The sequence below is a fragment of the Balaenoptera ricei genome, chromosome 13 (assembly GCF_028023285.1).
Source record: "Balaenoptera ricei isolate mBalRic1 chromosome 13, mBalRic1.hap2, whole genome shotgun sequence".
In the NCBI taxonomy this organism is placed as follows: Eukaryota; Metazoa; Chordata; class Mammalia; order Artiodactyla; family Balaenopteridae; genus Balaenoptera; species Balaenoptera ricei.
Genome location: NC_082651.1, coordinates 81,089,129 through 81,107,899, shown reverse-complemented (window position 1 = coordinate 81,107,899; position 18,771 = coordinate 81,089,129). Strand labels below are relative to the sequence as shown.

Genomic DNA, 18,771 nt, shown 5'->3' with positions numbered 1-18,771 from the left:
TGTTCTTTGTAGATGTAAGCCCTCTTTTTTTTTTTTTTTATTTCTCTATAAGCAATAGCTGTGGTAAATTATTACAGTAATGGCTCCTGATAAAGCCTGCCTATCTTTATTTATCTCTTCTCCTTTGAATATGATTTTGTCCTTCCTTTCATCAGCAGGTAGAGTCTACTTCCTCACCCCTTGAATCTGGGCTGGCTTTGTGACTTGCTTTTACCAGTAGAGTGTGGTGAAAATGATGTTGTGTGGCTTCTTCGTCTAGGCCCTAAGAGGCCTTGTGTTCTGTTTCACTCTCGTGGAAGAGCCCCACCACCATGTTCAGGAGTCTCCTGGTCTAGTTTCCTTTAGAAAGAATGGCTCAGGTATCCCAGCTGTCCCAGCTGTGCTCAGCTCCACAGCCAACCCATCAGCTGAGTGCCGCTGAGTGGGTGAGCCAGGGAGAGACCAGCAGAACTGACTGGCCAACCCACAGATTGATGAGAAATAAAAATTGTTTTCTTAAGCCACTAAGTTTTGGGATGGCTTGTTATGTAGTAATAGATAACTGATATAGTAACATATTAAACATTCATATTAACTTGATATTTTGAAGATTATTTCATATTAGTACTTATAGAGCTGCTGCCTCCTTTTTAATCTCTGCATAATATTCCAGTGTGTGAATGTACTATAATTTAATCAGTTATTATTGATAGTTGTTCAGTTTGTATCTATCTTTTGCTATAACATGGGGTTGTAAAGAATCTCCTTTTGTATTTATCTTTGATATGCCAAAACTTTTACTTTGTAAGTTGTCATCAAATCTATTTCCTTCATGGATTCTTTTAACATTTTGCACAATTAATGCCTTTTCTACTTTGAGACCACCTATATTTTCTTCTGTAATAGTTTCATTTTTATTGAAAAGTAGTCAATTAATCTGGAATTTATTTTGGTGTATAATACACTGTAGAAATGGGATTTTATTACTTTTCTAAATAATTATCTAGTTATTCCAGCACTGTTTATAAAATAAATCCTTTACTCAGTCACTATTTTGAAATGCCATCTTATATGCTAAATTCTTATATTTATTTCTGACCTTCTGTTTCTTTTCAATGGTCTGTATTTGCCTTGTACAATTTTATAGCTTTTCAATTATTATAGCTTTATAATATGTTCGAGTACTTGTGGTCTCACCTGCTGGGAGTTTGACATTGCATAAAACTTTATTTATTTAGAGAGAATGGACATCTTTACAACAAGGGTCAGCAAACTTTCTGTAAAGGGTCAGAAGTAAATATTTTAGGTATTAAAATATTTACCATCTTACGGTTTGTGTTGCAGCTACTTAGCTGAGCCTTACTGTTTGTGTTGCAACTACTTAGCTTTGCCATTGTAGCACAAAATCTATGACGATACAAAAATGAATAAATGTGTTCTAACAAAATTTTATTTAAAAAAATAGGTAAGTGGCCCTTGGACCATAGTCTTACAATATTGAGTATTCCTGCTTTATAATATTGAGTATACATCTTTAGGAATATGGTCAATTTGTCTTATTCACATCCATTTTTGTGTATGTGAATAAAGATTTGTGTTTTCTTCATTTTGTTCCTGCACATTTACTGTTAACCTCCTAGGTGTTTATTCTTTGGCTGCTATCATATGGAAATTCTTAGTGGTTTATTGGCATATATGAAAGCCATTATAGAATTTAAAGTAGAATCAGGAGACATATTGGAAAATTTAATAATTCAGTAATCTCTTATCAGAATACTTAAGAATACTTAAGAATTTGGAGAAAAGAAACATAGCCAGGACCAGAAGAGCTCAAGCAAGGCTGGGGAGAGGGGCTGGGTAGGCACAAGCCAGAGGTCAAGGTGGATGGGGCTGGAGCCCAGTGAGCCATCTTTAGAGGTGTTGGATCACAGCATGATATAATGGTGAGCATGTAGGTTTTTCAGCCAATGAGGTCTGAGTTTGACTCCTGATTTTACTGCTTAGTAGCTTATGACCTTTGGCAAGTTACATACCCTTTCTGTGCTTTCTCTTAAATGGGGATGATATTAATAATTATCTTATTAAGTAGTTATGGGGGTGAGAGGCCTTGCGGAGCCCAAAAGTGCTGCTGTGGCTTCCAGTGGGGTTGACATGAACACTGCCGGCTTGCCAAATGAAGCTCCTGAAATTCTGGATGACGTGGGATATTGGCTTCAGGGTGTCTACCACTTCGCCACTGATAGGAATGATTTCTGGAAGAACTTGATCCTCAGTTTGGGACTTTTCGCTGCGGGAGTTTGGCTGGCCAGGAATTTGAGTGACATTAAACTAATGGCCCCTCAGCCTGGCGTGTAGCCAAAAAGACACATAGAATCCCTGTGCTGTACTTGAACCTTCCAGAAACAGAGCCTCCAGTCTGTGACCATCATAATACTTGCCCAGAGGGGCACCTTTCCTTCCCTGCCTGATTTCCTTTCTTCGCTGAGTCCACTCAGAACACCAATCACTGGTGAGCAGTCAGGCTTCAGCTAAAGTGTTGTTTTCTGTTCTGTAAAGTTCTGTACATAGTTCCTAAGTTTCTGCAGGGAATGATCTTTGCTCTTGTCCTGAGGAATAACCTAATGGTATTTTAACAAATACTTGAAATAAAGACTGCACATAAAGGCAAAATAAAAAGTAGTTATGGAGATGAAATGAAATAACTTATATAAAGCACTTAGAATAGCTTGGTCATAGTACTCAATAAATAGTAGCTACTATTATATTATTATTATAACATGTATAATGTATTTTCATAGTTTATATGTATATTATATATATTTATTATTTCACTGTATTATCATTGTTAGTTGGTAGAATCACATTGGCATTCCAGAATCAGGGACTCTATAAAGAATGAGTGTCTATGCAAGCGATATAAAGGAGCTGTCTAATAAGACCCAGGCGAGCAGAGCAAGGTAAGAGCTCACACATGGGGGCTTCCCTGGTGGCGCAGTGGTTAAGAATCCTCCTGCCAATGCAGGGGACACAGGTTCGAGCCCTGGTCCGGGAAGATCCCACATGCTGTTGAGCAACTTAGCCTGTGTGCCACACCTACTGAGCCTGCGCTCTACAGCCCGCAAGCCACAACTACTGAGTCTGCGTGCCACAACTACTGAAGCCCGCGCACCTAGAGCCCGTGCTCCGCAATAAGAGAAGCCACCGCAATGAGAAGCCCGTGCACCGCAACGAAGAGTAGCTCCTGCTCGCCGCAACTAGAGAAAGCCCTCGCAGTAACAAAGACCCAACGCAGCCAAAAAGATATAAAATTAAATCTTTAAAAAAAAAAAAAAAAAAAGGAGCTCACACATGTATTACAAAGGTCAGAAATCATAGAGCAGAAAAGGACAGGAGAGTCAGAGACTTTTGTTTCCAGGGTAACTTTCTATCCTGTTCATGGATTTTTGGAGATCTATGGAGACAGGAAAAAGTTAATGTGGCTAACTTAGACCCTGCAGGTGGATATAATTTGGAATATTTGATTAGGTTGAAGAATGAATGAGCATGGAGGTATCAACTTTTTTTTTTTTTTTTTTTCCAGCAGATAGAACCTAACAGTTTTCAATAGCTATTAGAGATTGAACATTGTTTGTCTTGGGCAGAGACATGCAGCAGTTCTTAGCAGAGGGTTGAAGAAGCCTGCCTGGCAAGGCCTGGTAAGATGGTGTGCAGGCTAGATGAGGGAGCCCTGGTGGAAGGTGGAGAGCTCGTGAGGGCAGTGGTGGGTGGGGTTGTGGATATTTTGTACTTAGGATTTTTTGGGAAAAGTCAGCGTGGTGGTGTTGGCCTTGACTCAGTGAACCCTGCAGGCACTGGCCTTGGGAACTTTTGCTAGGATTCCACAGTGTTCACACAGAGTCTGGGGTGGTGAATGCTAGGATAAATCTGAGTCTGGAGTTTTAAATGTTTGTCAGTCTTGGGCTTTTCATGCCCTGCAGTGACTTAATTTCAGGGTGACTTCACTTGGTATGGAAGTTGGGGAAGGGGAAGAGGTGAAGGGAAGTAGCCAGTCTAACGTGTAAAGGAAAGGGGTATAAGATTAATTTAGTCTGTTCCTAGCTCTACTTTGCATTGTTAAAGAGAACAAAAAAAATCATTCCTACTGTTATCTTTTGTCCTCTCTATTCTGTGCAATTTTAAGGCAGTACTTTTTGACTAGTTTTTGTTTAATTAGAATGACAAATCTGCAAAATTCTTTAAGATTAAAGCGGGGCTCTTTTATACATGTTGATAGGTACATAAATCTGTTTCAGGGCTCCAAATTAACTGTCCTGTGCCATCAGTCATATGTTAAAGGACTCCTTATGCGCATGTAACACAGCCCCCTTTTTAGCTTCCACGTTGCTTGAATAATCTTGCTTTTTGGTGCCATGGTCTTGAGAAATAATTTCGTAATTTTCCTTTCCAGGGCCACATTTCCTGAGTCATTTGGTTATCTTTCTAATGGCATGTTATGAAAGCTGTTTTTCCCATTGACCTTGCTTCTCTTGACTTTTTGAAAAACGTATCCTTTTTGTTTTCTGAAAAGGTTTTTATCTCAGCCTTTGCTCTTGCCAACTTATTGATAAGAGATCTGGAATCAAGTGGAAGTTTTGGGAAACATCTTGATGTTCTACTGTTAAGTAGGTATAATGCCCTCAGAACAATTGCTTTTTTCATCTATAGACTCCTAAGACTTTTCCATTTAAAAAGCATTATTTAAAAATTTTTGTGGTTCGGTAAATTATTAACATGGAGTTTCAATTTCGGGCTTAGCACGTACTTTGTTTTTAATGTGGTAAAATATACGTAACACAAATTTACCATTTTCACCATTTTTAAGTGTACAGTTCAGTGTCATTAAGTACATTCACAGTGTTGTGCAGCCATCACCACCATCCGTCTCCAGAACATTTTTAATCTTGCAAAACTGAAACTCCTTGCGCATTAAACAATAACTCCCCATTCCTCCCTTCCCTCAGCCCTTGGCAATCACCATTTTATTTTTTGTCTATGAATCTTACTACCTTAAGTACCTCGTATAAGTGGAATTATGCAGAATTTGTCTTTTTGTAACTGGCTTATTTCACTTAGCATAATATCTTCAAGTTTTATCCACTTTGTAGCATGTGTCAAAATTGTCTTCATTTTTTTTTTTTTTTAAAACAGCTTTATTATGGGTAAAATTCAACTGGGGATTGCAGCCTGCGTCTGTGGTAACAACCAGGTTTCCCGATATTGTTTTTCTAAGCCTTGACTTTAGGACAGCTCACCCAAGGTAGTAATGCCCTTCCCTGATAGTCCCCAGCTTTTTGCTCTTTATTAATTCTTAGGGTTTTCCATGTCCAGTGTGATGATTTCCCTTGGTAGAGGAGATGGTCAATTTCTCCTCCTTCTTTTTCTTGTTTTTTCCCTTTCTTCTGATGCTAGCAATGTAAGTTCTTTTTCTTTTTTTTTTTCTCCTCATTTCTTTTTTTTTTTTTTCCACACACACACACACACACACACACACACACTGTATTTTATTTTTACAAGAGATAAATAGACTGACACCAAGCATTGTACATGGATGACCACAACAAAAGCAACAATGATTGCAATTACCAAACATGAAACACACTCATACTATGTCATAGTATTGACATTCAGTCCAGTAATCCTCCACTGTAACAGCTCCTTTACTTTGCAGTGAAAATTGATTTGTATATTCTTTGCCTCTGAGTTCTTGTGGGATTTTTTTTTTTTTTAATTCAGACAGAAAGTCACAAAAATTATACTCATCCTCATCAGTTCACTCAGTCCCATGTAATTAATTTTTTTTTTCATCTTGATCTTTTGTTAGCACTTTTATGAGTTCATCAGTTTTTCATTAGAGTTCTGAAAATGCTTATTCATTCAGTTCAGCAGTACAGTCAGTTACCAGAAACCTGTACTTGTCAGAGTCTTTTCCATGAATTTCTTGAAGATGAAACCCTTTTATAGGAACATATTTGCAAAATCATCAGAGTACACCCAGAACTGTCTGTAAATGACAAAAGACTTAAAAATGACCACGGTTAAAGATTTGATGAAAGTTCATAATAATGCAGTTGACAAGAAAATTAGTTATTTCTGAGATATACATTTTAAAGTAATAACTAGGATTCTTACTTATAACATTATACCAGAACATATAAGATTTTTAGAAATTTCATGTAATGTCTGAAACATTTATATTAACATATTTCCATACATATTTCCATACAAATACAAATATAAGATTTTTAGAAATTTCATGTAATGTCTGAAACATTTATATTAACATATTTCCATACAAATAACCCAATGAAAGTTTAGTATTAGTTGTTTTGTTTGTTTTTTTATACTGCAGGTTCTTATTAGGCATCAGTTTTACACACATCAGTGTATACATGTCAATCCCAATCACCCAATTCAGCACACCACCATCCCCACCTCACCGCAGTTTTCCCCCCTTGGTGTCCATATGTCCATTCTCTACATCTGTGTCTCAACTTCTGCCCTGCAAACTGGCTCATCTGTACCATTTTTCTAGGTTCCGCATACATGCATTAATATACGATATTTGTTTTTCTCTTTCTGACTTACTTCACTCTGTATGACAGTCTCTAGATCCATCCACGTCTCAACAAATGACTCAATTTCGTTCCTTTTTATGGCTGAGTAATATTCCATTGTATATATGTACCACAACTTCTTTATCCATTCGTCTGTTGATGGGCATTTAGGTTGCTTCCATGACCTGGCTATTGTAAATAGTGCTGCAATGAACATTCGGGTGCATGTGTCTTTTTGAATTACGGTTTTCTCTGGGTATATGCCCAGTAGTGGGATTGCTGGGTCATATGGTAATTCTATTTTTAGTTTTTTAAGGAACCTCCATATTGTTCTCCATAGTGGCTGTATCAATTTACATTCCCACCAACAGTGCAAGAGGTTTCCCTTTTCTCCACACCCTCTCCAGCATTTGTTGTTTGTAGATTTTCTGATGATGCCCATTCTAACAGGAGTGAGGTGATACCTCATTGTAGTTTTGATTTGCATTTCTCTAATAATTAGTGATGTTGAGCATCTTTTCATGTGCTTCATGGCCGTCTGTATGTCTTCTTTGGAGAAATGTCTATTTAGGTCTTCTGCCCATTTTTGGATTGGGGTGTTTGTTTCTTTGATATTGAGCTGAATGAGCTGTTTATATATTTTGGAGATTAATCCTTTGTCCGTTGATTCATTTGCAAATATTTTCTCCCATTCTGTGGGTTGTCTTTTCGTCTTGTTTATGGTTTCCTTTGCTGTGCAAAAGCTTTGAAGTTTCATTAGGTCCCACTTGTTTATTTTTGTTTTTATTTCCATTACTCTAGGAGGTGGATCAAAAAAGATCTTGCTGTGATTGATGTCAAAGAGTGTTCTTCCTATGTTTTCCTCTAAGAGTTTTATAGTGTCCAGTCTTATATTTAGGTCTCTAATCCATTTTGAGTTTATTTTTGTGTATGGTGTTAGGGAGTATTCTAATTTCATTCTTTTACATGTAGCTGTCCAGTTTTCCCAGCACCACTTATTGAAGAGACTGTCTTTTCTCCATTGTATATCTTTGCCTCCTTTGTCATAGATTAGTTGACCATAGGTGCGTGGGTTAATCTCTGGGCTTTCTACCTTGTTCCATTGATCTATGTTTCTGTTTTTGTGCCAGTACCATATTGTCTTGATTACTGTAGCTTTGTAGTATAGTCTGAAGTCAGGGAGTCTGATTCCTCCAGCTCCATTTTTTTTGCCTCAAGACTGCTTTGGCTATTCGGGGTCTTTTGTGTCTCCATACAAATTTTAAGATGATTTGTTCTAGCTCCATAAAAAATGCCATTGGTAATTTGATAGGGATTGCCTTGAATCTGTAGATTGCTTTGGGTAGTATACTCATTTTCACAATGTTGATTCTTCCAATCCAAGAACATGGTATATCTCTCCATCTGTTGGTATCATCTTTAATTTCTTTCATCAGTGTCTTATAGTTTTCTGCATACAGGTCTTTTGTCTCCCTAGGTAGGTTTATTCCTAGGTATTTTATTCTTTTTGTTGCAATGGTAAATGGGAGTGTTTCCATAATTTCTCTTTCAGATTTTTCATCATTAGTGTATAGGAATGCAAGAGATTTCTGTGCATTAATTTTGTATCCTACAACTTTACCATATTCATTAATTAGCTCTAGCAGTTTTCTGGTGGCAGTTTTAGGATTCTCTATGTATAGTATCATGTCATCCGCAAACAGTGACAGTTTTACTTCTTCTTTTCCAATTTGTATTCCTTTTATTTCTTTTTCTTCTCTGATTGCCGTGGCTAGGACTTCCAGAACTATGTTGAGTAATAGTGGTGAGAGTGGACATCCTTGTCTCGTTCCTGATCTTAGAGGAAATGCTTTCAGTTTTTCACCATTGAGAATGATGTTTGCTGTGGGTTTGTCATATATGGCCTTTATTATGTTGAGGTAGGTTCCCTCTATGCCCACTTTCTGGAGAGTTTTTATCAGAAATGGGTGTTGAATTTTGTCAAAAGCTTTTTCTGCATCTATTGAGATGATCATATGGTTTTTATTCTTCACTTTGTTAATATGGTGTATCACATTGATTGATTTGCGTATATTGAAGAATCCTTGCATCCCTGGGATAAATCCCACTTGATCGTGGTGTATGATCCTTTTAATGTGTTGTTGGATTCTGTTTGCTAGTATTTTGTTGAGGATTTTTGCATCTATATTCATCAGTGATATTGGTCTGTAATTTTCTTTTTTTGTAGTGTCTTTGTCTGGTTTTGGTATCAGGGTGATGGTGGCCTCATAGAATGAGTTTGGGAGTGTTCCTTCCTCTGCAATTTTTTGGAAGAGTTTGAGAAGGATGGGTGTTAGCTCTTCTCTAAATGTTTGATAGAATTCACCTGTGAAGCCATCTGGTCCTGGACTTTTGTTTGTTGGAAGATTTTTAATCACAGTTTCAATTTCATTACTTGTGATTGGTCTGTTCATATTTTCTGTTTCTTCCTGATTCAGTCTGGGAAGTTATACCTTTCTAAGAATTTGTCCATTTCTTCCAGGTTGTCCATTTTATTGGCATAAAGTTGCTTGTAGTAGTCTCTTAGGATGCTTTGTATTTCTGTGGTGTCTGTTGTAACTTCTCCTTTTTCATTTCTGATTTTATTGATTTGAGTCCTCTCCCTCTTTTTCTTGATGAGTCTGGCTAATGGCTTATCAATTTCGTTTATCTTCTCAAAGAACCAACTTTTAGTTTTATTGATCTTTGCTATTGTTTTCTTTGTTTCTATTTCATTTATTTCCGCTCTGATCTTTATGATTTCTTTCCTTCTGCTAACTTTGGATTTTGTTTGTTCTTCTTTCTCTAGTTTCTTTATGTGTAAGGTTAGATTGTTTACTTGAGATTTTTCTTGTTTCTTTAGGTAGGCTTGTATAGCTATAAACTTCCCTCTTAGAACCGCTTTTGCTGCATCCCATAGGTTTTGGGTCGTCGTGTTTTCATTGTCATTTGTCTCTAGGTATTTTTTTATTTCCTCTTTGATTTCTTCAGTGATCTCTTGGTTATTTAGTAACGTATTGTTTAGCCTCCATGTGTTTGTCCTTTTTACGTATTTTTCCCTGTAATTCATTTCTAATCTCATAGTGTTGTGGTCAGAAAAGATGCTTGATATGATTTCAATTTTCTTAAATTTACTGAGGCTTGATTTGTGACCCAAGATGTGATCTATCCTGGAGAATGTTCCATGCGCACTTGAGAAGAACGTGTAATCTGCTGTTTTTGGATGGAATGTCCTATATATATCAATTAAATCTATCTGGACTATTGTGTCATTTAAAGCTTCTGTTTCCTTATTTATTTTCATTTTGGATGATCTGTCCATTGGTGTAAGTGAGGTGTTAAAGTCCCCCACTATTATTGTGTTACTGTCGATTTCCTCTTTTATAGCTGTTAGCAGTTGCCTTATGTATTGAGGTGCTCCTATGTTGGGTGCATATATATTTATAATTGTTATATCTTCTTCTTGGATTGATCCCTGGATCATTATGTAGTGTCCTTCCTTGTCTCTTGTAACATTCTTTATTTTAAAGTCTATTTTATCTGATATGAGTATAGCTACTCCAGCTTTCTTTTGATTTCCATTTGCATGGAATATCTTTTTCCATCCCCTCACTTTCAGTCTGTATGTGTCCCTAGGTCTAAAGTGGGTCTCTTGTAGACAGCATATATATGGGTCTTGTTTTTGTATCCATTCAGCCAGTCTATGTCTTTTGGTTGGGGCATTTAATCCATTCACGTTTAAGGTAATTATCGATATGTATGTTCCTATGACCATTTTCTTAATTGTTTTGGGTTTGTTTTTGTAGGTCCTTTTCTTCTCTTGTGTTTCCCACTTAGAGAAGTTCCTTTAGCATTTGTTGTAGAGCTGGTTTGGTGGTGCTGAATTCTCTTAGCTTTTGCTTGTCTGTAAAGCTTTTGATTTCTCCATCAAATCTAAATGAGATCCTTGCCGGGTAGAGTAATCTTGGTTGTAGGTTCTTCCCTTTCATCACTTTAAGTATATCATGCCACTCCCTTCTGGCTTGTAGAGTTTCTGCTGAGAAATCAGCTGTTAACCTTATGGGAGTTCCCTTGTATGTTATTTGTCGTTTTTCCCTTGCTGCTTTCAATAATTTTTCTTTGTCTTTAATTTTTGCCACTTTGATTACTATGTGTCTCGGCGTGTTTCTCCTTGGGTTTATTCTGTATGGGACTCTCTGTGCTTCCTGGACTTGGGTGGCTATTTCCTTTCCCATGTTAGGGAAGTTTTCGACTATAATCTCTTCAAATATTTTCTCTGGTCCTTTCTCTCTCTCTTCTCCTTCTGGGACCCCTATAATGCGAATGTTGTTGCGTTTAATGTTGTCCCAGAGGTCTCTTAGGCTGTCTTCATTTCTTTTCATTCTTTTTTCTTTAGTCTGTTCCGCAGCAGTGAATTCCACCATTCTGTCTTCCAGGTCACTTATCCGTTTTTCTGCCTCAGTTATTCTGCTATTGATTCCTTCTAGTGTAGTTTTCATTTCAGTTATTGTATTGGTCATCTCTGTTTGTTTGTTCTTTAATTCTTCTAGGTCTTTATTAATCATTTCTTGCATCTTCTCAATCTTTGCCTCCATTCTTATTCCGAGGTCCTGGATCATCTTCACTATCATTATTCTGAATTCTTTTTCTGGAAGGTTGCCTATCTCCAGTTCATTTAGTTGTTTTTCTGGGGTTTTTTCTTGTTCCTTCATCTGGTACATAGCCCTCTGCCTTTTCATCTTCTCTGTCTTTCTGTAACTGTGGTTTTTGGTCCACAGGCTGCAGGATTATTGTCTTCATTTTTAAGGCTGAATAATATTCCATTGCATGTATAGGCCACATTTTGTTTATCCATTCATCCACTGATGGACACTTAGTTTGCTTCCACCTTTTGGCTATTGTGAGTAATGCTGCTATAAACACGGGTGTGCAAACATCTTTCTGAGTCCGTTTTCGGTTCTTTTAGGAACATACTCAGAAGTGGAATTGCTGGATCATATGGTAATTTTATGTTTAAGTTTTTGAGATATCACCATACTGTTTTCCACAGTGGCTGCCCCATTTTACATTGCCACCAGCAATGCACAAGGGTTCTAGTTTTTCCATATCCTCACCAACACATGTTGGTTTTAATTTTTTAAAAAAATAATTGTCATCCTCATGAATATGAAGTGGTATCTCATTATGGTTTTGATTTGCATCTCCCTAAAATTGTTGAGCATCTTTTCATGTGCTTATTGGTCATTTGTGTATCTTCTTTGGAGACATGTCTATTCAAGTCCTTTGCCTATTTAAATTTTTTTGTTGATGTTTTCTAGTTGTAGGAGTTCTTTATATATTTTGGATATCAAATTCCTTATCAGATATATGATTTGCGAATACCTTCTCCCATTCCATGGGTTGCCTTTTCACTCGGTTGACAGTATCCTTTGATGCACAGAGTTTTTACTTTTGATGAAACCTAGCTTATCTATTTTTTCTTTTGTTGCCTGTCCTTTTGGTGTCATGTCCAAGAAATTAGTGCTGAATCCAATGTCATAAAGCTTTCCTCCTATGTTTTCTTCTAAGAGCTTTATCATTTTAGCTCTTATGGTTAGGTCTTTATCCATTTTTAGTTTTTAATTAAAAATTTTGGGGTATGGTGTAAGATAAGGATTCAACTTCATTTGTTTTTGCACATGGATATCCAGTTTTCCCAACACTATTTGTTGAAAAGACAATCTTTTTGCCATTACATGCCTTTAGTATTGTTGTTGAAAATCATTTGATCATATATGTGAGGGCTTATTTCTGGGCTCTCTATTCTATTCAGTTGGTCTATATGTCCGTCTTTATGCTAGTACCACACTCTTTTGAATACCATAGCTTTATATTAAGTTTTGAAGTTGGGAAGTTTGAGACCTCCAACTTTGTTCTTCTTTTTCAGGATTGTGTTGGATATTAGGGAATCCCTTGAGCTTTCATTTGAATTTTAGGATGGCTTTTTCTATTTCTGCAAAAAATGTCATTGAGCTTTTGATAGAGATTGCATTGACTCTGTAGATCGCTTTGGGTAATATCAACATTTTAACAGTCTTCAGTGAACACAGAATGTCTTTCCATTTGTCTGTGCCTTCTTTAATCTCTTTCAGCAATGTTCTGTAGTTTGAGTGTCCAAGTCTTTTGCCTCCTTGGTTAAGTTTATTCCTAAGTATTTTATTCTTTTTGATTCTGTTGTAAATGGGATTGTTTTTGTAATTTCCTTTCCAAACTGTTTATTGTTAGTATATGGAACTGCCACTGAATTTTGTGTGTTAATTATGTATCCTGCAACTTCGGTGAATTTGTTTATTAGTTCTAACAGTTTTTTTTTGGTGGAATCTTTAGCGTTTTCTGCATGTAAGATCATGTCATCTGTAAAAAGAGGTAGTTTTACTTCTTCTTTTTCGATATGGATGCCTTTTATATCTCTTTCTTGCCTAATTTCTCTTGTTAGGACTTCCAGTACTATTTTGAATAGAAGTGGTGAAAGCAGGCATCCTTGTCTTATTCCTGACCTTACAGAAAAGGCTATCAGTCTTTCACCATTGTTTATTTATTTTTTCCTTCAATTTATGCTTTGCTTCAAGCCTTTGGCTGAGAAGGCAAACTAAATCAAGTACTGTGAGGAAAGCTAAAACAGTGCTGAAATTGTGAACTTATTCTTGAACTGTAAATTCTTATGAAAATAGCTTCTGTAAAGGGGGCTGCCCCAAGATTTAAGCCAGAATAAGTAGCAGGGAGAGCATCCTCATAGTTTTAGAAGCAGCTGAGGTTCTGAAAACTCACAGAGGCTTTTTTACCTTTTCAGTCTGTGCAAGCACATAGATTTACGTTCACACTGTATTTTTAGCCTTATAGTGTAAATGTATCTGAGTACATACTGCTCCGTGTAGGACTGAGGGAATGCAGTCAGAAAGAATAGAGGGAACCAACGTGTAGACACTTTGGGCTGCATACTAGTGGCTTTTAGTGGAATTCTGCCTATAAAATAATCACGATGATGGTAGCAGTAATAGTAGCTGCTACACCACATCGTGTCCTAGGCACATTAGCTACACTGCCTTCTGCAACATCACTGCACAAGGTGTAGGTGTTGGCATTCTCTTGTTACAAGGAAGGAAGCAGTCCTGAGAGGTCAAGGTGAGGGTCCCAAGCTGCTACATGGCAGAACCAGGATTTGATACTAAGTCTCTGACTGCTCAGTCCTTTTGCTTTCCCCTAATTTGTTGTCTTTGTTTGACTTTAGTTCTGATACCATATCGTAAGCTCCTTTAAGTATGGACCTTGATTCATTGTGGTACCAAGAAAGTGCTGGTCAGATAATAAATGAAGGTACTGCATATATGTTCTTTGGTTGGTTAATTTGATCTCTGAGAAGCTGATATCACTTCTCTAGCCTGCCCCTCTCTTAGCTCCGTCTTTCTGTGCTTGCTTCTCTTTAAAGGCTGGAGAAGGCTGTGCTGAAATTGAGTCAGGCCTTTGTGTCATTAGCACCCCTCTAGAGGGAGTGGAGAGCTGTTTATCAATACACCTGCTTCTACCCAGAGTAGAAACCTCTTAATTGAGAATTAACGACCCCCAAAATATTATTCCTTGTTATTGTTACTGTATTAGTGTGTAGACTAGGCTGACACTGGTTAACTCAAGCAACTCTATATTGAGCAATAAGGACAATAATGTAATAAGAGCTGTTATCATGAATAATGCTATCATTATGAGTGCTTTGAAAGATACTATCACATTTGATCCTTATAATAATCCCTTAAGGCAGATGAGGTAACTGAGACTCAAGTAAGTTAAGTGACTTGTTCAGGGTTGTCTAGTGAGACCATTCCATCAAAAGCAGGTCTCCCCTGTTTTTCTCCATTACGGGATCCAGCTTCTTGCCAATTTCAAGCATATATTGCCTCAAAAAAGGCAGGGGTCTCATCTGGCATCACAGCTGTGTCCTCAGTGCCTAGAGTAGGACACGGCACAGTGGAAGAACAATAAGTATAAAGCTGTGAATCTGAGAGTAGATTTCGTGGTTCCAAGTTCAGGGCTATATCGCAGTTGTCTCCTGGGGTGAAAAAGGTCATTACAGGGCATCACGGATCAAAGAAGTGGTTCGTTGTTGCTACTGCTCCCTTCCCCTGGACATTAAAGGTCTAAACTCATTGATTTTAAAAAACTTTTTTTGAAGTACAGAATACATTCAGAAAAGTACACCTAATCATATGTTATATAACTCTGTGAATTTTCACAAACTGAACACGTCTGTGTAATGAGCAGCCCGTGAAACACGTTACCAGCTCCTCACACATCCTCCTGGTGCTCTTCCTCCCCCGTCATATGTGCAAGGATAACTACTGTCCTGCCTGCTGAAAGCATAGGTTAGTTTTGCCTTTTTTTTTTTTTTTTTTTAAATTTTTAAAATTAATTAATTATTATTATTATTATTTTTTGGCTGTGTTGGGTGTTCGTTTCTGTGTGAGGGCTTTCTCTAGTTGTGGCAAGCGGGGGCCACTCTTCATCGTGGTGCGCGGGCCTCTCACTGTCGCGGCCTCTCTTGTTGCGGAGCACAGGCTCCAGACGTGCAGGCTCAGTAGTTGTGGCTCACGGGCCCAGTTGCTCCGCGGCATGTGGGATCTTCCCAGACCAGGGCTCGAACCTGTGTCCCCTGCATTGGCAGGCAGATTCTCAACCACTGCGCCACCAGGGAAGCCCAGTTTCGCCTTTTTTTAAAAAAAAGCTGAATGTAAGTAGAATTTATATTCCACAAAATGCCGTTTGGTGTCTGGCTTCTTTTGTTCAACATTATGTTTGTGAGATTTTATATTGTTGTGGATGTATTGATTCTCCTGCTTGAGTAAGGAGTATTCCATTATTTGAACATAGCAGTTTTATCTCTTCAGCTGTTGGAGGGCATTTGGGTAGCTCCTAGTTTTTGTCTTTTATGAATAGTGCTGATGTGAACATTCTAGTACATATCTTTCGGTGAATGTATATATACATGTTTGAATCCTTTGGATTTTAAATTAAGAACTATTCATTAAGTAAGCATTTAAAAATTATTTCAGTTTCATATTGTATCTAAGTAAAGGAGAAGGTTATGGAGGGAAAAAAGAAGCGATGGAGGGAGGCAGAGGGACAATATGGGGAGATAAAATTGGGACAGGAAAAGATTGTAGAGAAGAAAGGGTGAAGAAAGCCAGAGGCAAGCGTGCAGCCATTGAGAGGGACTCCTCAGTAAAGTGAGTTACTGAAATGGAATCCTGTCCCAATCCTGAGTGTGGACTTAAAGATACCATTACTTCTTTTTTTTTTTTTTAATTAATTTATTTTTTTGGCTGTGTTGTGTCTTCGTTTCTGTGCTAGGGCTTTCTCTAGTTGCGGCAAGCGGGGGCCACTCTTCATCGCGGTGCACGGGCCTCTCACTATCGCGGCCTCTCTTGTTGCGGAGCACAGGCTCCAGACGCGCAGGCTCAGTAGCTGTGGCACATGGGCTTAGTTGCTCTGTGGCATGTGGGATCCTCCCAGACCAGGGCTCGAACCCGTGTCCCCTGCATTGGCAGGCAGATTCTCAACCACTGCGCCACCAGGGCAGCCCAAGATATCATTACTTCCTGAAATGCACGTGTCTCTTTAGCCTCATCAGCTCCTCTCAGAGGCTCTTTGGCCTCCAGTCCAGCCACTGCCCTCCATCTGCAGTGTCAGCACCACCAGCTGTTGTCTGGCTAGTCTCTTCACAAGTGTTCTAGCTCCTCTCTCATCTGTTTTCTACCTAGCAGCCATTTATATTATTTTCAGGAAATCTAAAAAATGTAAGTTAAAAATCAAAAGTAGATCTTGTGATCATTCAGAGCTATTGAATGGCTTCCCTTTGCTCTTAGAATGAAACCTCCAAATGCTCAATGATTTGCCATGTGATTGGGCACCTCTCCCCTGTTCAGCCTTATATTGTGTTGCTTTCCCCGTGGTTTACTTCCCTAAAGCTTCACTGACCTTCTCTTTGTTACCAGAAGGCCCCAAGCCTTTTTCCAGTGGGGGCTTTTGCTCACCTTCTTCCTTTTCCTGGATCATTCTTTCTCCTCCTGTTATTGTCTGATTTCTACAATGCTTCAGATTTAGCTTGAATGTAATTTTTTCAGAGTTTCAGAGGGCTGTCCTAGCCCCCATATAAATTAGATTTCCTGGTTGTGTTCTCCTGTAACATCTTATTTTTTTTTTTAACTTTTTATTTTATATTGGAGTATAGTTGATCAGCAATGTTGTATTAGTTTCAGGTGTACAGCAAAGTGATTCAGTGATACATATACATGTATCTATTCTTTTTCAAATTCTTTTCCCATTTAGGTTGCTCCTGTAACATCTTATTTTAGCACTTATGCCATTTGAAATTATATTCACAACTGATTATTTATTTAATGCTGTGTCTTATGCCAGACTTTTAGCTCCATGAAGGCAGGCACCATGCCTGTTTTGTTCAGGACCTTACACCCTGTATGTGGCACAAAGTAGGCACTCAGTAAATACTTGTTGAAGCACTAAGAAACTGTGCTGTGAGTGGAATGATCTCAGTGACCCACCACTGGGAAGTATTGTCTGTATTGCCAAAGTGCCACTAGAGGAGTGTTGATCAGGACTGAATGGCAAGTAGGTTAAGTGTCAGTCTACAGTATAACAGGTATTGTATGACTGTATCTGTGTACAGAAGTCTTCTATACATGTGTACATATGTATATCTAAACGTATGGAGGAAGGTTTGGAAGGATATTTAAAAACCTCAATTCAGTGGTTAACTTGGGAGAGGGAAGGAGTATGAGCCGTGAAGGGATACTTGGTACTTTGATTTCCATATTATTATAATTTTTTTTATAGTGAAAGGTTTTTACTCGTGTGATTCATTTAAAAAAAGGTAGATCTGGCTTAAAAACAGTTTCTGTTGTAGGAGCCCAGAGGGATGAGACAGCATCAGGGGAAATTTTTATTAGTATTAGGAGAAAACACAGACATTGGGATAGAAGGTAGAAGAAACGGACTTGAGGAAGAATGAAATTCAAAAGAGAGCATCTTTGTCACTTTGTGCTCTTCCCGGTGTAGGTTTATCATCAGGACTCTTTGTGTGAGTATATACTTTATATTGTAGGAATGACAGAACTTTCAATAGCATTCCTGGGAAAGAATATAAAATTTATTTTACTGTGAATTGGATATTGGATACTGACCATGGCCACCAGTGGATTCAGAGCTCTAAATAGACAATATCTCTCTATCTGTCTCCCTATCTATCTATCATCTTTTTACCATAAAGAAATGGACAATAAATGTATTTAGCATTTGTGAATAGTATAAAGCTCTTTTTTTCATTGGCTCTTTTTTGCCCTCAGTAAATCTGTGAGGAATGTTTTTATAATCATCCCTTTAAACTTTTTTTTAAAACATGTGAGGACGTAAGTCTCAGAGAGATTAAGCAACTCATTCAGGGTTACTTAGCTGATAAGTGGTGGAGAACAGGACTGGATCCCAGGTCTTCTCTACCAGATATTATTTATTTATTTTTCAAGAAAGCATTGGCCAGAAAAAGATAGGAATCACTTATTAATATAGTATACTGTGAAACAGGTGTTTTGGCCATCTACATTTGTGAAACATCTTTAGATATGGTAGTAAGAAAACCCATTTACTGGATGGATTTCAGAAATTTCTTAGGCAGTTGAGACTAAAACTTAAACATCAGGAAGAGGTCAGTATTAGAAGTCATTCAGAAAAAGTAGCTGTCTAAAATAACAATATTTTCTAGGCAATAAGTTACTACAAATGAGCTGGCTCTCAGTGTTGTAGATAATTTGACAAGAGTTTGTAGATGTCTACAAATTAAAGACTAAACAATTTCATAGTTGGAACTGGGGCACAAGTTAAACACATATAGTTATTTTATTGTCTGTCACTGATTCATTCTTTGACCTAAATTCTCAGACTCCTTCGTATTTTTTTTTTTTGCTTTTTTCCATTATTCAAGTTATTGAACAGTTGGAAGCTTAAGTGATGTTGCAAATTTTAGCTAAAAGTATGTAATTATTGACATTCTGGAATAATTTCTTATAGCACAGCCCTGTGTATTTATTTATTTTTCCTAAGGGTAGTATTGATTATATTTTTGGATAATAAAAATGTCTTT

General features: G+C 37.6%; 2 protein-coding genes across 4 annotated transcripts in view; both read left to right on the top strand.

Annotated features, from left to right (window-relative positions):
* Nucleotides 1-18,771, top strand: part of BABAM2 (BRISC and BRCA1 A complex member 2) — a 444,468-nt gene that overhangs the window by 9,484 nt on the left and 416,213 nt on the right. The window lies entirely within an intron of this gene.
* Nucleotides 2,071-2,334, top strand: LOC132377286 (mitochondrial import receptor subunit TOM6 homolog). Its single transcript, XM_059943469.1, has one exon. It carries the CDS (start codon nt 2,071-2,073, stop codon nt 2,332-2,334), a length of 264 nt encoding a protein of 87 aa, XP_059799452.1.